The sequence below is a fragment of the Cyprinodon tularosa genome, unplaced genomic scaffold (genome assembly GCF_016077235.1).
Source record: "Cyprinodon tularosa strain WSP-4 unplaced genomic scaffold, ASM1607723v1 ctg524, whole genome shotgun sequence".
Classification (NCBI taxonomy): domain Eukaryota; kingdom Metazoa; phylum Chordata; class Actinopteri; order Cyprinodontiformes; family Cyprinodontidae; genus Cyprinodon; species Cyprinodon tularosa.
In genome coordinates this window covers 273,977-293,353 of record NW_024039257.1, presented here as the reverse complement: position 1 = coordinate 293,353, position 19,377 = coordinate 273,977, and the positions used below count along the sequence as shown (strand labels likewise).

Below are 19,377 nucleotides of genomic sequence, written 5' to 3'. Positions count from 1 at the left end.
AGTAATAAAATGTTATGGCTGAACTTTAATTATTTTCTGATTAATAATCTCAACCTTTGTGTGGTGTTCATATTTTAATTTACATTTTATCTATAAAATTTTGCGCTCCATCCATCCATCCATCCATCCATCCATCCATCCATCCATCCATCCATCCATCCATCCATCCATCCATCCATCCATCCATCCATCCATCCATCCATCCATCCATCCATATAATTAAGAACCTAATAAAATGCATCATTAAAACATAACGGCTGTGATCCTGACAGTTATAGTTAATGACACCTATATGTTGTAAAGTCTGTGTCGCTGGTCAGGATATGAAGAACTTACTGCAGTGGAAGGTTGCATGTGTGTTAAGAAAAGTCCTTTTAAGGGTTTATTGCAACAATTCCTTGAAGAAAATGATTTTATTAATAAGAAAGGGAAATAATAGAAGACAGCTAATGTTTAAGTTATGTTTTACACATAATAACAGACTGGATTTCAGAGCAAGCTGGCCCTCCAGGATGAAAAAAATACAATTTTTAAATAATTCATTTTTCTGTTATCAAAAAAGTTAACCTTTGGTCAAATAGAGATCGATCACAGCGTAATTATTCATACGTCTTTGTCAACACTTGTTTTAAGTAGTGTTGCGCCGATGCCATTTTTTGGCCCCGATACTGATACCCAATTTTTTATTTATTTATTTTTTTTTATTTAACCTTTATTTTACCAGGAAGTCCCTTGAGATAAAATATCTTTTTCGAGGGAGACCTGGCCAAGAGGCAGCAGTACAATAAGACATAAAAACACATAAAAACAACATAATAAAATCAATCATAAACTAGACTCTAGAATAACAGTTACAATTCTCTGTGCAAGTGTTTTTCAATAGCCTGGCTGTGCAGTATGGGCCAATACCGATACCGTAATAATGTAAAATAACTGCCATCATGGTTTTGTCAAGCTGCTGCCTACCTTTGTGAAGCAGGAAAAAATCTAATACAAAGTGAATCCAGTAGAATTTTTTATTGCCTACCAGGAGTGGGTGACAATAGTTGAATAAACTTATGGCTCTCAAAATGGTATCGTGCCCTATTTGTTGGTACTCGCCGATACCGATACCACCATTCTAGGGCAGTATCGGGGCCCCGTCCGATACTGGTATCGGTATCGGTGCAACACTAGTTTTAAGTCCCTGTGTCACACTTAATTAAATACATATTTTTTGTTTCTGTTTATCTTAACATCAGAAACAACATTTTAGTTTGTGTATAAAGTTGTTTAGAAGCTTTCAGAAAAGTGAAAGTATTCCCATGCTGTGTGAACATGCATCAGGCAAACAAACCTGGCTCTTTTTCTCTTTCTCCCTATTGGTCATGGACGGGGAGTGCCTCCGCTCTCTCCTGGACACAGTCTACAGTAGCATAATATATAAAACTCATAATATTAGAGTCACTTCCAAAGCCCAGGCATATGTTTTCCTTCCAGTAGCATTTGCAGAATTGTTGGATATTAACACATCTTTACACATTTAGGTTTTTTTTCATTATCTATATCAGTATTTTTTTATCTGGACATAGAAGTATAGCTACACACTGCTGCAAAATAATTTGGCAGAATTAGAGATACATCACATAAATGGCGATTTCATTATGACCTAGTCTATCCCTTTGATAATATGTTGCAAAGTTTTTTCTGTCCTAGACAAAGTAAAAGCTTTATGGTTTGTACTAAAACACACTCTTTGAAATGTGGTTTACCTTCATCTCTGAAGTCTGTGGTTTGGGGCTGTGGCTCTTGGTGTGCTCTGCCTTACATTCTGTCTTTGGCTCCTTCTTCCAGTCTGTGTGGCGCTGGCCTTTAGGTGTAGAGCCATCAATGTGGTTATGGCGTGGCAGTGTGGGTAGCAGAGGTGATGGCCTTGCCTCACCTGGAGATACTGGTGACATAACAGGCGCACTGACTGGACGATTAGATTTGTTGTCAGGAGTGGTGGCCATTGCTGGGAAAATAATAAGAATGTCCTCATTTAAAACTTCCTAAAAAAATCAAATCTTACATGATCAAATGTATTTATAAAAGTCACGTCGAGGCAACCAGTTCGTAAATCTAAAAAAAAAAAATCGAATTTATTTTGACAAAATGTGATCATCAGATTTATCCAAACAAATCATAAAACCCAAGTTGGTAAGAATAGTCAGGTCAACAGAAAAAGGCTCCTGTCAACATTAGTTGGATGGAAAGCAGTGGAAAAAAGAAGTGGGATTTTTATGGAAAGGAAAATAATGACTGAAGGAGCTAAAAGGCTTCGTCTAGAAAATGAACAATTCAATTCAGTTTATTTATATAGCCCCAATTTACAGCACATGTCAACTCAAGGCACTTTCCAGTTCACCAGATCATCCAGTCAAATTGATTTAAAGTTTTCTATCTAAGAAAAACCAGTTGATTGCATTGACTCAAATACAGTCCCTCACACTAAGCATGCTTGTAGCGACAGTGGAGAGGAAAACCTCTCTTTTAACAGGAAGAAACCTCCAGCAGAACCAGGCTCAGTGTGAGCGGCCATCTGCTGAGGCCGACTGGGGTTCAAGGAGACAGAAGCAGACATAGAAAAAGAAGCATAGATACAAAAGGCAACTGTAAAAGGCGGCCCCGTCCAGGAAACACACAGCCAGGCAGACGAGCTCTGAGCCAGCTCCCATGTCAGAGGATGAAGAGAGCACATCCAGTTAGTCACAGTCAGAGAAACAGGACTACACTGAAAAACAGGCAGATCTCCAACTTCTATAAACAAAGGTGTTGATGGCAGCAGCACAGCTGATATTTCTCTTCACAGGGACACAGGTAAATGTAGACCCCTTTTCACGCTACCTTGAGATTAAGTTGAAGTAATCTTCCTAAAATGTCTTTACTTCTTTAAGGGCCTGTATTATATTTTTAACAAATCAGCTTAATGATTATAATGTTATTTATTCATCAAAAACATGCACAAATTGGTATTTATTCCAAGAAGCCTCTGCCTAGACTGTGCTGCAACCACCCAGCAAACAACATGCCCTCTTTCTCTGAACAATAAGCTGTGATATGAGGCAGAAAGTGATTATGTTACTGGATGTGAATTTCAGTAGCTAATCTGCACAGTGACAGCAACTGTTCTACTTTAGCCTCTGTCTAACAGGTAAACATGCCTCTCAGCTGTTGTTCTCAGACTATTTTCAGCTTTCCTAAAGAAGAGCCCAATCCTCCAATGACATCATGAGATGAGTGGCAAACACACAGCCAGAAGATGGTGGTAAAGGCAACGGCCATTCTCTCAGGTTGGAGAAAAAGCACCCGAAAATCTGGAAACAAATAACCACTCTGTGGTGCCAAACAAAGGCAACATTTCATCATATACAGTATGCCTATAGATGACTCTGAAAGGCTTAACATCAAACAGGATCATTAAACAAAGATTTAAATTTTGAAGCTCTCCTGTTAAGTAATATTGATAACGTTGATGCCTGATTTGACCCAAAATTAACTAGAAATACTAAATGGAAATAAAATGATGTCATAACTCCTAGGTCTTCTTTAAATTAGATTTTTTTTGTGTTGATAGTTTTAAGCAGGAAGGATAATCTGATGAAAAAGAAAAATTGTCTTCGACTTACAGACATTTTGACAGAATCTTCAAAATATTTACTAATGACTGTTTGAGGCTACTTATGGTATAATCTGGATTATCTTTTGAAGGCTGGTGAATTTAGGTGAATTGGTAAGGATGTATAAAAGTGAATGAAGCATGATATGGTGTGGAACTTTTTGAGCTTCCTTGAAAATGTGCGATAGCTACCCAAATTACCTCAACAAACAACAAACTTCAGAGGACTAAAACTTACCCATATGCACCAAAATGTGTCCTTACTGATTTTTCCAAACTTAAAGGTGAACACCGTTTTTTACATTGGGCCCTTGTTTTTCCGTTATTCCATCATTTTCTACTCACCCATATGAGTTTTGTGTCATTTGGAGCCGTTCTGAAGATATTCTGTTAGGTTATATCCAAGTAACGTCTTCCTATGGGCAACGACTTGAAGGCACAAACTAAACTGTTCATCATTTATTATTATTGGAGAGCGAGATCATCTGTGGTAGCAGCACTAGACATCTTCCAGGCATGTGAGGAAAACTAGCAGCAGTTCAGCGGACAGGAAGAATGAACGGTAGCCAGATCTTTTATGGTTCAAACCAGAGCGACAGCAAAAAATCCCATTTGAGTTCATTATGTAGCAAAAGTCTAGTTCTCTGAAGTGGTCTATATCAAATTAATTGACTCTACCTTGGTCACACTGTGGCCCTACCTTTCTTATACCTCATCCAAAATACTTAGGTCATCCTGAGCTATTTTCTGCATTTGCGATACTATAGGCTTGGAATGCTGGAGGACATAGGGACCCCTTTTTATCACTTCATTCTATCTCTATTCTCTCACTCTGCAGAATCTGTTAGTTCAATCTCTAACGTTCTGCTCTCTCTGCTTTTTCTCATAGTAGCTTCATCTGGTCTGTTCCTGTTTGGCTGTGACTCCATCCTGGAGAGAAATATCACCTCTGCTGCTGCCATCAACACCTTTGTTTCTAGATGTTGGAGATCTGCCTGTTTTCCAGTGTAGTCCTGTTTTTCTGACTGTGACTAACTGCATGTGCTCTCTTCATCCTCTGACATGGGAGCTGGCTCAGAGTTCCTCTGCCTGGCTGTGTGTTCCCTGGATAGCGCCGCATGTAGAGCTGGTTGACAGCTACCTTTTGTATTTGCTTCTTTCTACATGTCTACTTCAGTCTCCTTGAACCCCAGTGGGCCTCAGCAGATGGCCGCTCACACTGAGCCTGGTTCTGCTGGATGTTTCTTCCTGATTTTTCCTCTTCACCGTTGTTACAAGCATGCTTAGTGTGAGGGATTGCCTTCGAGTCAATGAGTCGATGCAATCAGCTAGTTTTCCTTGGACAGAACAACCTGAACCAAGTACATGATCTGGCTGAATAGTCTCTGTAAAGTGCCTGTAAACTGGACTAAAAAATGTATCATTGCTCTTTAAGCAACTGAAACATAATCTTCTAAAATCTTCTAAAATCACTCCAACTAGACTGTTAATGTTTTGCTTGTTTCACAGCCTACAATCGTGCTCTACCTCCATCCAGACTGCGTGAGTTCCTCTTGCTGGAGGAACGCTGGAACATGGGAGCAGGCCTGTCGATCAGGGAGCTCGCCTGTCTGGTCTGAGCCTGGGTCCGTCCGCTGTAGCGGAATTTGGAGCCCAGCGCTAGGAACTTTCTCGGCGTGGTGGCCATCTCAGTGGAGGTTAACCTGTTTCCAAAGAAGCAACAGATTTAAGGAGTGACAAGCAGACAGAAAATGGTTCAAGCAAAAAAATTAAAGGGTGTTAAAAAGTGAAACCATAACTTACCTGAAAAAGGTGTGATGTTCGACACATACTTTCCACAGCTTCTTGGCAGCCTTATAATTAGGAAGCTTGAAACCGATCGCGCTCTCGTACTGTTCCACCTGTCAGATGAAAGAGGGAATAAAATAAATCAAATCATGAAACCATCCTGGTTTGCGGTTATGTTTGGGGTAAGTCTAGTGATGGAAACAAAGGATGTTAACCTCAGATGGTCGTATCTTAATAAAGAAGCTGCTGTGCTTGTAGGACACCTTCAGGACTTTGGGCCACGGGAACCGGTTGATTCTCAGTTTGTCTTTGTAAACCATTAGGCCACTGGAGCACACTCCCAGCATGATGTCCACGCAGTCAAGGTCCTGTCAGAGACGGTAAAATCAATTTCTGCCATTCAAAGAACGGCACCGCTGTAGCCTTTTTGGTACAAGAGATGTTGGGATGTATGTTCTAACTGTGGTTCAAAGTATTTTATTAGTCTACAGCAGTGATTCCCAACTGGGGATCCTCATACACCTAGTGGTCCATGTGTGCATTGCAAGGGCTATATCAAAATATTTTATTTCTCAGAAAAATTTTTATTGCGGTATGATCTCTTCTACTTAGTGAGGAATTTTTTATTTATAGTTAGTTATTGTACGTTCCGCTTTTAGGCTGTAATCAATACTTTAAGCTTAGGGGGGTACTCATTGTAAGACAATATGCCTAAAGGGTTACACAAGTCAAAAAGGTTGGGAAACACTGGTCTACAGGTTATCCTGGAAACAATTAAACATATTTCACAACACAAGTTCTTAGAGCGTATGATATTAACATTATAATTCTCTTTCGGGCAATATATTTGTTTTTTACGTAATATTTATTTTTAATGTAAATTTAATGTGAAAATGACAGCTTTCTAAAATATCTTGCCATAATTCCTCTACATTGTAGATTTATTTTTTGCACTAATATTTGTAATGTCTTAATCCAACCACCGGGGGGCAGTGCAGCAAAAATAAGAACTTTTTTTTAGAGCAATCCTGCTCTGCAACAGATTGACCTGATTTTTTGGTGAAAAACATGAACTCACGTGTTCCTCCTATTAGAGAGAATCAAAACAACGTACAAGAACAGACCTTTTTGTACGTTTGTGACGTTAGTTCATGTCAGACCAGCGTGGCAGTAAATCACTGTCAGACATTCACCTTCAACCTGAACAGACTTTTTTAGATCTGAATCAGACATGTAGCCTCTATGCAATCAATGATCCGGGGAGTTATTGCAGGTTTATGGGGTTGTTTTAAACTGAGGAAACTGCTTTTGTTGTTTTGCATTATCTCACATTAAACACTTGCCATTAACATTATGACAGTTTTAAGACTGAGAATTATACAAACTTTATCGTCATTTTGTATACACAGACATTTATACAGATTTCCCACAGTGAATGAGCAGCAGCTTAGCATTCATAAAGTGCAGCACTAATCAAATATAAACAGTGTGGGAGAGACATGGTGCAAATAGGCATTGAAGTGGAAGTTCAGAGCAATGCAAAGATAAAAAAAATAGGTGCAAAATGCAGTAAAAAAAAAACAAATAAACATTTGTGTTGAGTCTCTATTTGTGTTTTTTAAAACACTTTTTTTAGGTTTAAAAATCAGATAGAAAAAAAAAGTTTTTATATATTTTCTTCAATGGGATGTTGATATTTGTGGAAAATGGTGTGTAAATGAAAAAACCTAATTACATGAGACTAGATCAATAAAAAATAGAGGAGCAACCATTGATCATTCAGCTGATCTTCTAGCCTTGATTTCCATCATTTTGGGAGATTGCTGATTGGCAGGTGCTTTTACCACTCCATAGGTTGCTGTCAATGGTCTAAAACTTTTTGCATGTTTTCCAAGCCATAACAAGGCTTCTGTATGGGCCGCTCTATAAGCCTGGAACTCAGCGCTACTGAAGACATTTTGAATTGACAAAGCCTTTTGGATGGGAAGCAAAACATCAAAACGTCTTAAAACCTGGAAAACAAAGTCCATTAGTTTGTTTTTTACTATCTTGGAATGACTGACCTGGATGAGTGGGAATCTTCACCGGCATATTTTTTTATTTTAGTTTGACACCATTAGGTGTTTGTTATAACTGTGATGAAAAACAAATGGCCAGAAAACTGCAATCCATGAACCCTCACTAAAAATGTTGTGCAAAGATGTAGAGCAGTTTTTCAGTTAAAAAATGAAAACAAAAATGCTTATAATCTTCAGGAAATTTAAATAACTTCAGAACCAGTCCCTGTTTTATCTGCTACTTAGGAAGGTCTAGAGAACCACCTTCCATTTGAGCCTCAGGTTACCAATTTCAGCTCACCTTGGCCTGGTGAAGGTCCACGCCATACATGGAGAGTTTCTTGGCATTCTCCAAAAACATCAGATCTGCCTGGGCTGGACTCATTGTCCTGCCACGTTTACCAAAAAGAAAGAAAATGGAAAGGTAAGAATTTCAGTTTTTTTTTTTGTCGGAATACATAAATTAATTTCATTGTGCTATAAAATGACAGGTTTCTAACCTATATGTACGATGCAGCTCCATCATTTTGTCCTCCAGCTCTTTGGTCTGGCCTGGAGCCATTTTCATCTCCTTAGCATAATCACTGCCATGCACCTCAGGGTCATACTCGCCCAGCTCTGACTGCAGGGCATAAGAGCCCAGTAGAGCCAGGGTGACGAAGGAGCAGGGAAGGCGGCCGTGCAAGATGTCCTTCCGCAGCTGGAGACACAGGTAGTACCTTCAATGCACAAACAAAAACAGCATTAGTTTGAACTTTCCAAGAAAAAGGAAACATTCCATAAATAAAAGAAACCCTTTTGGATGTTATTTAAAGTATTTCCCTACTGAAACAGAAAGGGAAGCCCAAAGAACAGAAACACATCTGCAAACCTGTGGAAACCCAAACTGGGCATTTGTCAAATTAGCAAGGTAATCCAAAAAACTCACAGCAGAACATAACGGTGAGGGATTAAAGGCAAAAACATCACCATCCCATATGTTGCTGGAGTCTCTGAAAAACTCAAGAGGATTTTCTCCAAACACAAAATCCCAGAACATTTCAAACCAAACAGACCCTTAGAGAGAGGCTAGTGCATCCTAAAGACAAAACCCCCAGACCTAAGATGAGCAGAGTGGTGTCTGCAGTGCAATGCAGTAAGAAATGCTCTGATCTTTATATTGGAGAAACCAAACAACCTCTCCATAGACACATGGCTCAACACAGACGGGCTACCTCCTCCGGACAAGCCTCGGCTGTCCATCCACACCTTATAGACAAAGGACATTCTTTTGAGGACCAAAACATTTTGGACAAAGAAGGCAGGTGGTTTGAAAGGGGTGTGAAGGAAGCCATCAATGTTAAGAGAGAAAAACCTTAAACAGAGGAGGTGGACTCAGGTTTCAGCTCTTAAGAACCTACAACGCAGTGATAGAGATGATTCCTTCCCGCCAGGGGACCAAAACATCTCACCTGGTCAGCCAGGTCAACAACGACCCTAATGACTTCCCTTTTCAGAGGTATAGGACAGTATCGGGTATTGCAGGCTAACAAAGACCTCCAAGACTCCCTATTGCTAAGGGGTGGACCTGTTCTTCCCGTTCAATTTGAATGTTTTCTAAGCCACAACAAGGCTTTGCTGGGCTGCTGTATAAAGCCTGGAACTCAACGCTAATCCAGATATTTTGAATTGAAAAACCTTCCTGGATGGGAAGCGAAACGTCTTCAAACTTGGAAACAAAGTTCAGTGGGTTTCTTTTTTACTTTTTTTGGAATAGTGTTATTTACATTTATAAGGTGAACATTCCCTGTCAATAATCATGTTTGTAACTTATTGCCACAATATTTTCTAATTTGCTTTTCAAAAGCTCTGCTTTTGAAAGGCAATTAATTAGTTGTTTTGTTTTTTACCATAATGATTAATTAAATTCTTCCAGTGCTTTTATTTTGTAATTTTCTGTAAATCTAGACTTGTTTTAAGAACATGTACAGTAGCAGTACCATTCAAAAAGACCCTTCCCAGTCAAATGCCAGCTGAATGGCAGCCCACTTCCTGCGACTTCCTGCAAAATTCTCTTCAACTTCCAGCCACTGGGCGTATATATTTTTTTTCTCTGACTCCACCCTTTCACTTAATTACAGGGTCTGACCAGGAGATGAAACTTGTCTTTAGATCTTGATGTCCACATCATGACAGAAAGAATATTTTAGTACAAAGATCGATGTTTTAAAAAGGACTTGTAGAGGACCAGCCAAGGGTCCATCAAACAAAGGGGGCCTCTTCGGCTCGCATTTTTCCTTTGGATAAACTTTACATGAATAAGTGCACTCTCACCAACAACTACAGGTGCTTGGTTCCAGGTACTTAGAGATTCACTTCCATACAGAAAGCCCATATTCTTATCTTCAGGTAACACAGAGTACATGTCAGATTAAATAATACTACTTATATTTCAGCGATAGTATGTAGGTGTTACTTTATTGTATGCCTCATACCATGTCTTTGCAGGTGATGAAGCAGCCTGAATATGTTATTTCGTTAGCGCCCTTTTATCTCCTCTGTCTTCCTTTTTTTCTTTTCCCTTTCCTGTTCTACCTACATTGCAGTGTCCATATAATCTGTAATACTCATACTAATAATCTGTAATAATTAGAAATAATAATTATAATAAAGCAATTTATATGCATAAATAAAGCGTAACACTATGGCGATAGCCATCCTGCTCCACTTGTGACAGGAAAATCTATTGTGACATTGCTATTTTAGAAAAGTCGTCGGCTGTGTTACACAAAGCGAGACATCTACTATGGAAGGCTGGGAGGCTTTTATCGGTTTCTGGCTGACATAACAGTGCTTGTCTGTATATAAGGCGTTCTCTGCCAGTTCAGATCAGTTCTAATAATTTAACTATAGGTCATTAATTGGTTTTACCCTTGATTTTAATAACATATTAATTTATTAAACCTCCAGCTCTAGTTACTTAATATAATCATAATCTGAAGGTAAAATTATATCACATTGTAGAGACAGTGGTAAATGGCTTTTTTGTTTAAACAACCTTTGGTTTTATGAATGCTCTTCAGTAATTAACATGAGAATTGATCCACAGCCCTTCATGATCACAATGGTAAACAGGATCAGACTGGAATAACTTCTGAGCTTGTGTACGATTGTATGAGCCTTGTTTAAGCCATGTGAGATGAGCAGTCTTCAATTATTTTAAAACACGCAATTAATGGGTAATCTAATTAAACATTTTGTCTATGTTGGTTCTTCGTGTTAGAAAATACTGTGCAACTTTAACAAAAAATTCAAACATTCCAGAAGCTTGATATAAAACCTTGACTGGAAATTGTGAAAAATTGCCTGAGGTTAAGATTTGGTCAAAAGAAAGTCAAACGTATGAATGTTCGATGCAAGATAATTGTGTCATAAGCAGCCAACAGGGATAGCAATCAAACAAAAATATCTCTCTATGTTAGACTAATACGTTTATTTAATTTAAACATTTAAAAAGAGATGAATGAGAAAAGTAGATAGCTGTGAAAGGAGAATAAGACCGTATTGGTCACAGCAGCAGGTGAAGCTGCACCATTTCTCCAGAGAATTTCTAACATTCCTTCAGTTTAGGGTTCGGTTGCCTTTGATCATTAGCAAATTATCAAAGATAATCCTTTGATTGTTTTACATCGAAATATTTTCTCCTGATTGAAATTCCAACAGCATGAACCTGGTTATAACAGCTAACCTAACAATATCATTTTTGCTTTGCTTAACTCAAAATTGTAAGGGGTATTACTTTTTATTAAATATTACAGTAATCACAAGAGCTTTAGATTAGAGACATGTTTCAACTTAGAAAAATAAATCACTGAAGGAATGAAAAACAGTCACGATTCCACCTTCTTTTATTTATAGCTGTAACCAGAACCACAAAGCTGTTATTTTAAGAGCTGATCATATACTACTTTTCTCCCACATTCATTTAGCCTTTTTTTAATGCCAACCTCCAGCTCAATAATAACTTTAATTTATCCTACACTGCAAGTGTGTTTCAGTTTTTTTAGGGAAATAAAACAATATTACTCATAAAACCACCAAAAAATGAAGGTTTATGAAGAATAAAATAATAAGACAGAATTATGTCTTGCGTACCTTGTTATATCCTCTGAGAGCTGGGCGGGATCCGGTGGGTAAAATTTCACATTAAATGTGAAATCATAGTTGGTACCTAATGAGCAAAATCCAGAGTGATTTGAGCTGATAATAATAATAATAATAATAAAAATAATGCAGCAAGGAGGAAACACAGTGGGAGGTTTATTTGGGACACAGGCTCACCTTGCACCTGCCTGCGAATCTCTTTGGTCAGGTCCATCCAGATCTGGCAGAAAAAAAGAGGAATTCATGATTAAATCCTGAACCTCCATTAAAACAAAGATTCCCAGTTTATTTATTATGCACTTAAGAGGGTTTTTGCGTAGTAGGATCAGAAGGAAATATTTGTCTCACCTTCATGGTGGGGGTCTCCCAGATGGCCAGGCCATAATAGTCTTTCTCCAGCAGGTTGAGATGGTCACACACCTTCATGAACAGTTCCAGACCTTTGGCATGTTTCTAACATGGGTTTCCAAACCGAGGCAAAAAGAAAAGTTCACACTCAAAAAATAAAGCTCATCTTAAATCTTAACCTTCAGTATTTAAAAGAAAGTAGTAATAATTGTTCTCACATCCAGCTCGCACTCAAACACAGCATCATCCAGCAGCGTGACGGTGATCTGTAGCGTCTTTGGTCGGCGTGGAGCTCTGGGCGTTTTGGTCTCCTCCTCTGTGGTCTTCTCCTTTTCCTCTTTGTCCTTTCCATCAGGAGACAATTCCTTTCCTTTGTCCTCCTCATCCTCCTCCTTGTCCAGAACAACTGCTTCCCCCTTTTCATCATTCTTCTCCTTCACCTTTTCAGTCGTATCCTCGTTGACGTCTTTCTTTTCAGCCTGAAGAGCCTGAAAATGTTCATTTAGGTGATAATTCTTTCATAATTTCTTAGAGCAATTGTCCAGTTTTAAGAAGAGCATCTTTGACAGCTGAGTTAACCTAATGAAGTGGAATGGGTGAATATAGAATTTCATTGGCTCATTCTATATGAAAAACTATTTGGCCCCTAATCTTAACTGAGCCTTAGAAATGACTCCCATCAACAGTTTATATGAACTTATAATGAGATCACTTAAGAGAAATTTCAAACCTACTCTTGCTTGCAGAAAAGCATTAATTGTGCATGAAGGGGAGATTTTAAGAAACACCCCTGCATTCTAATAGAAGCTCAGATTTTAACTAGGCCATTAAAAGAACATTTTCTTTAAGCTATTCGAAGATGGATCATCATCCTGCTGCAGGAGTCATGTCATCTCTGTCTCAAGGTTGTAAAATGTCATGATTCCTGGCACTGATTCAGTATTCAGCTTGGATAAGGCGACCTCTTGGATAGGGTCACCTCTCAGATTAGGTATCCTCTTGGATAAGGCGAACTCTGGGATAAGGCAACCTCTCAGATAAGGCGACCTCTCAGATAAGGCAACCTCTAGGATAAGGCGACCTCTCGGATAAGGCGAACTCTTGGATAAGGCGAGCTCTCGGATAAGGCGACCTCTAGGATAAGGCGACCTCTCGGATAAGGCGAACTCTCGGATAGGCGACCTCTCGGATAAGGCGACCTCTAGGAAAGGGCAACCTCTAGGAGAAGGCAACCTCTAGGATAAGGCGAACTCTCGGATAAGGCGAACTCTCGGATAAGGCGACCTCTCGGATAAGGCGACCTCTAGGAAAGGGCAACCTCTAGGAGAAGGCAACCTCTAGGAGAAGGCAACCTCTAGGATAAGGCGACCTCTTGGATAAGGCGACCTCTTAGATAAGGCGACCTCTAGGAGAAGGCAACCTCTAGGAAAAGGCGACCTCTAGGAAAGGGCAACCTCTAGGAGAAGGCGATGTCTTGGATAAGGCGACCTCTAGGAAAGGGCAACCTATAGGAGAAGGCGACCTCTAGGATAAGGCGACCTCTTGTATAAGGCGACCTCTAGAAGAACGCAACCTCTAGGAGAAGGCGACCTCTCGGATAAGGCGAACTCTCGGATAAGGCGACCTCTCGGATAAGGCGACCTCTCGGATAATGCGACCTCTAGGAATGGGCAACCTCTAGGAGAAGGCGACCTCTAGGATAAGGCGACCTCTTGGATAAGGCGACCTCTTAGATAAGGCGACCTCTAGGAGAAGGCAACCTCTAGGAAAAGGCGACCTCTCGGATAAAGCGACCACTAAGAGAAGGCGACCTCTCGGATAAGGCGACCTCTTGGATAAGGCGACCTCTCGGATAAGGCGAAGTGTCGGATAAGGCGACCTCTCGGATAAGGCGACCTCTAGGAAAGGGCAACCTCTAGGAGAAGGCGACCTCTAGGATAAGGCGACCACTTGGATAAGGCGACCACTTGGATAAGGCGACCTCTAGGAGAAGGCAACGTCTAGGAGAAGGCAACCTCTAGGAGAAGGAGACCTCTAGGATAAGGCGAACTCTCGGATAAGGCGACCTCTTGGATAAGGCGACCTCTCGGATAAGGCGACCTCTCGGATAAGGCGAACTCGGATAAGGCAACCTCTTGGATAAGGCGGCCTCTTGGATAAGGCGACCTCTCGGATAAGGCAACCTCTTGGATAAGGCGACCACTCAGATAAGGGACCTCAAGGATAAGGCAAACTCTAGGATAAGGCAAACTCTCGGATAAGGCGAACTCTCTGATAAGGCGAACTCTCGGATAAGGCGAACTCTTCCTGTTCCATAAATTTACCTATTTTTGGAACACAGAGGTTTGTTGCACTTAGACCTGACCATTTGCAGACAGATAAATGTAAGTTCTTTGTTTATCAGCTGCTCTAAAAGCTCTGGCCTACTTCGTGTTCTAAGACAAGTTTTATTGAAGTGATTTCTTGATTCTACCATACTGGTATGGCATTATTAAGGGTTGGTGTGATAAGTGAAAATAAACATTTGGTTACTCACGTTAATTCAACAAGGGTCAAGCTGCTAACGTTAGAAAGTTATTTATGAATAAAAAAATAATTTTAACACTTTAATCTGTATTTAATTCAGTGATGATTTGAAACAGCTTTAGGAGCGCAAATGGATTTTCACAAAAGTGTATATGTTCATGTGTTCATACCTGAGCGTCTAGACTGCTGACTGAATGCTGGTCCAAAGCAACCTCTCCCTCAATTTTCAGTTCAGGTTCAGGATCAGCAATAGGAGCTTTAGCTTCATCGTCCTCTTCTTCCCTCTGCCCCCCGTCACTATCACACTGTGAACGCCGCTTCAACAGTGAGGAGAAGAGCCGTGAGAGACCACGGCTGGCAGAGTTTCGATTTCGAGGCTGGAGATTTTCATCCTCAGGAGAATGCAGCTGGGTATCATGGACAGCCTCCTCCTGTTGCTGCTTCGGCTTTTTCTGGTGACTTTCTATCTCATCTGTAGTCATGGCAAAAGCTGTTAAATGACATAAGAGTCTGAGTAAGAAAAATGACAACATAGATTTTTATCTCATTTTGTCAATGAGATAAAGCTTTAACTTATTCATTTTTACAGAAAGCTTTAACAATCCAAGACAACTCCTACTAATATTTCAGTTATCTTGCAAAGCTCATGTACAGGCTCCTGTTTCCAATGAAAATACATACAAATTATAAACAGTAAAGGGTGTATTTTTATGAAGAGCTTTGGTGAAATTAGACTCAGAAAGGAGAAGATGAATTTAACATGAAGTGGATAATCACGATAACAAACGGGAGATGGATAAGTGAAAATGGATAACACTTTAGATCACAATAAACTGGCTGAACAAATGTTGAGTGACCAGAAAACCTGCAAAGCAAGCTGGGAGGGAATTAGAAGGAACGAACATGTCATATATTTCACAAAGGGACCCAGTGTAACCAAACATTAAAGTTCACCAATCAAATAAAAATCCACAAACGTTTACAAAAAACGATTACAATAAAGTTTCAGGTGACAAATCACCTAAAAAAAAAAATAAAAATCACACAACCTCTATACATTTACTGTTACTACAAAACCAGTCTAACAAACTAGGGATGCATGATATAATCGGCCTTAAAACTGAATATCGGACATCGGCCACCCCACCGATATTTAACCCGATATTTGATCAGCTTCTGAGTTTCTAAAGTCTAAAAAAAAAAAAAAAATACTACTTCTTCTTCTTCCTCAAAAACTTCTTTTTTACAGACATAAAAACTTCTAAAGACGAGGGAAAAAATATTGATACATTAAAATATCCCAATATCTTCATATGCTGATATAATGCCATTTAAAAACACCATATCAATCTCTTTTACTAATTAAATATTGCTATATGTCATCTTTATGCTACGAAATCCCCCCAAAATTCACGAAATGTTGCCATATTTTTATATGTTGATATATTGACGCGGCATCGATCTATTTTACAAACAAAGTCTTACAAGAATTTGCAAAATATCACGAGAGTTTGTAACAGAACGATGAAATTTCACGAGATTTTGAAAGTAAAATAGATCGATACCGCGTTTTTAAAAATCAATTTGATATCAGCATATGAAAATATATTTGAGTATATTATTTTTCAAAGTGTCAGAAATGGATAACAAAACTGCTATTTTCAATGACTACTTATTTTTGTCCAGCTTTAACATCGGTATCGATATCGGTTATCGGCTACATGAGTTTTAAAATATCGGCATATCGGATATCGGCCAAAATCCCAATATCGTGCATCCCTATAACAAACATAAAAAAAACCAATTGATGATAAAGGTTTAATGACTTTATTTACCTTATATCAATCTATAATACAAGACAAAAACTATTTCTCCTGTCGACCTGATGAATGGATGCAATATTCCTTAAAATGTCTGGAGATCATACAACCCTTGGGAGAGAAGTAGTATCCAACACATCTCTGAAAATTTAATGACACACAAAGCTAGAGAGGAATGATTTCTATGCAATCTATGAAGCTTTCTAGTCAGCAATTTGTCTTGATGCTTAAATCCAGGTCTATGTGGCAACCAGCTGCAAGAACTGACCTGTTTCAGTTATGTTTCAGAAGATAAAGGAAAACATATAAAAAACAAAACAGATTTTACTTCACAGAGAGGAAGGATGGTATGATTTAGATTGAATTTGGTACATGTGCAGACCAGGAGCAGGCATGTTAACGTTCACTTTGAAAGATTTGTACAATATAAGAAACCAGTTTCAAATAACAAACCCTTTGCAATTATACATAGCCTCGTGAGACCATCCTGATCTCGCGAGCTTCCAAGGATTCACTCGCTAATCAGTCTGGAGACTCTCCGTTAAAGAAAATTTGGAGCCGTTCACCAAACGAACGTCCAATCAGCGTTGGCTTTGAGGCGGGTTGAGGTTTGACGCAACGAGAAGCGCGACAGTTCAGTCTAAAGAAGATGGCCGCTTCAGCAGATGAAACTAGCGCTAGCGTGGCTATCGAGCAAGTTTTATCGGAATTACAGAGTATTTCTTCACTGAAAGAAGAGCAAAACACTGCTCTGGAGGCTTTTCTCAGAGGAAAAGATGTTTTTGCTCTTCTCCCGACTGGTTTCAGCAAGAGTAGCCTGGCTTGTAGTTGTGTTTTCGTCGTCGCTCTGTTAGTACGTCATATGCTTCGTGGATCTGATTGGTTTATTTGGCCCGTCTATCACCAACATAGGCCAATCAGCTAACCAGTATTTTCGCCCCTTCCCAAAATTACTTCAACGGGAGGTTTCCAGATGGATATGCTGAGCAAATCCATCTGAAGGAGTCAGGTTAAATTATACATTTCTTTTCATTCAATTTCAACAGATACAAATTGTTATTCTAGAATATATTGATCTTTAAATCACTAAAGCTGTATTGATTGTGCTATTGTTTAGTTCTATATACAATGCTGAAAATTGTATTTGCGTTTTTTTTTTTGCAATCACAAATTATATCCCCATGATTCTTACAAGCAAGTTTTACTTGGTTTTGATGATATCAGTATCAATAGTGGTAGCTTGAATTCTAATCCTTATAACTGAAAGGGCTAATGGAGCACGTTCATATTGAAATGTCTGGATAAACTAAATGTGCACAAACTAAATTGCTGCAGCACCCAGCCACAAAATAAAGATAAATGTGGTTGCTGTAGATGCTTCGGGTATGTCAGAAAGGAAGGTTGTCTAAAAACAACCAACTGCTTACTGGCCTCAACATGTGATCTAGCAATGCCTAGTACATTTTGGTAACAACCCACAGGCTGATGGGCTCAGGTGACCCTGTGGATAGTTTTTGTCCTTCGCAGCAATTGTCTGAAAACAGGATTTCCCCCATAGGTGATAAAGTTGTCAAAATCTGAATCCATTTTTTTTTTTTTTTTCAAATATACTCTGCAACCTGAGATGCTCAAACTGCTTGCTCCTCCAATTGTGAACATAAAGTATGCTTATAAATTAGTAGTACATCAGATAACAGCTTGCCATAACATAAAGTTCCAGAAGCAGCTGACAGCCTGGGGTGCTGAGTGGACGCTGGCAAAGGTGCACAAGTGCTGAGTGGGCAAAGAAAAACAGTGAGTGTTCAACAGCTCCAGGTGTACTAAACTAAATATAGCAGCTGGTGATAATTCTGTGCTGGTAGTTGTATGAGCTTGTTATTCAGGTCTGGAGTCTGGAGTCATTTTTACAGAAGATATAGAATGTGGATTTTCAAACATCACTAAAACCCTTAGAATTTGTAAAATAATTATATATATATATTTTTTTTTTCAAATGCTCAATTGCTTGGACCATCCATCCATCCCCCACCCAACAACTCACCAGCACATCCATCCATCCACTCACCCATCTATCATCCATCAACCCATCAATCCATCCAACCATCCAATCGATCATCTATTCATACCTCTATCCACTCACCAACCCATCCATCCATCAGTCTATCCACCCACCCACCCAATAATCCATCAATTTATCATTCCATCCATCCATCCATCCATCCATCCATCCATTCATCCATCCATCCATCCATCCATCCATCCATTCATCCATCCATCCATCCATCCATCCATCCGTCCATCCACAGATCCATCATCTATCCACCCATCATCCATCCATCCATCCATCCATCCATCCAACCATCCATCCATCCATCCATCAGTCTATCCACCCACCCACCCAATAATCCATCAATTTATCATTCCATCCATCCATCCATCCATCCATCCATTCATCCATCCATCCATCCATCCATCCATCCATCCATTCATCCATCCATCCATCCATCCATCCGTCCATCCGTCCATCCACAGATCCATCATCTATCCACCCATCATCCATCCATCCATCCATCCATCCATCCATCCATCCATCCATCCATCCATCCATCCAACCATCCATCCATCCATCCATCCATTCATCCATCCATCCATCCATCCATTCATCCATCCATCCATCCATCCATTCATCCATCCATCCATCCGTCCATCCGTCCATCCACAGATCCATCATCTATCCACCCATCATCCATCCATCCATCCATCCAACCATCCATCCATCCATCCATCCATCCATCCATCCATCCATCCGTCCATCCGTCCATCCACAGATCCATCATCTATCCACCCATCATCCATCCATCCATCCATCCATCCATCCATCCATCCATCCATCCATCCAACCATCCATCCATCCATCCATCCATCCATCCATCCATCCATCCATCCATCCATCCATCCATCCATCCATCCAATCATACATCCATCCATCCATCCATCCATAGAAATAACTAAAAAGATTGTCAAGTAGATCCAATTTGGAGAAGCTTAACAAAGAATA

The 19,377-nt window shown here is 39.6% G+C and overlaps 1 protein-coding gene across 3 annotated transcripts in view; it reads right to left on the bottom strand.

Moving 5' to 3' along the window:
• Window positions 1-19,377, bottom strand: part of epb41a (erythrocyte membrane protein band 4.1a) — a 105,775-nt gene that overhangs the window by 68,679 nt on the left and 17,719 nt on the right. For all 3 annotated transcript variants that reach the window (XM_038304040.1, XM_038304041.1, XM_038304039.1), the window contains exons 2-13: window positions 14,670-14,989; window positions 12,192-12,461; window positions 11,974-12,078; window positions 11,803-11,845; window positions 11,617-11,692; window positions 7,983-8,201; window positions 7,784-7,871; window positions 5,641-5,793; window positions 5,441-5,538; window positions 5,165-5,340; window positions 1,752-1,993; window positions 1,337-1,405 (exon numbers count right to left, since the gene is read on the bottom strand). In XM_038304040.1, the coding sequence (XP_038159968.1) occupies window positions 1,337-1,405; window positions 1,752-1,993; window positions 5,165-5,340; window positions 5,441-5,538; window positions 5,641-5,793; window positions 7,784-7,871; window positions 7,983-8,201; window positions 11,617-11,692; window positions 11,803-11,845; window positions 11,974-12,078; window positions 12,192-12,461; window positions 14,670-14,981 (1,851 nt within the window). In that variant the 5' untranslated portion in view covers window positions 14,982-14,989. The remainder of the gene's footprint in view (window positions 1-1,336; window positions 1,406-1,751; window positions 1,994-5,164; window positions 5,341-5,440; window positions 5,539-5,640; window positions 5,794-7,783; window positions 7,872-7,982; window positions 8,202-11,616; window positions 11,693-11,802; window positions 11,846-11,973; window positions 12,079-12,191; window positions 12,462-14,669; window positions 14,990-19,377) is intronic.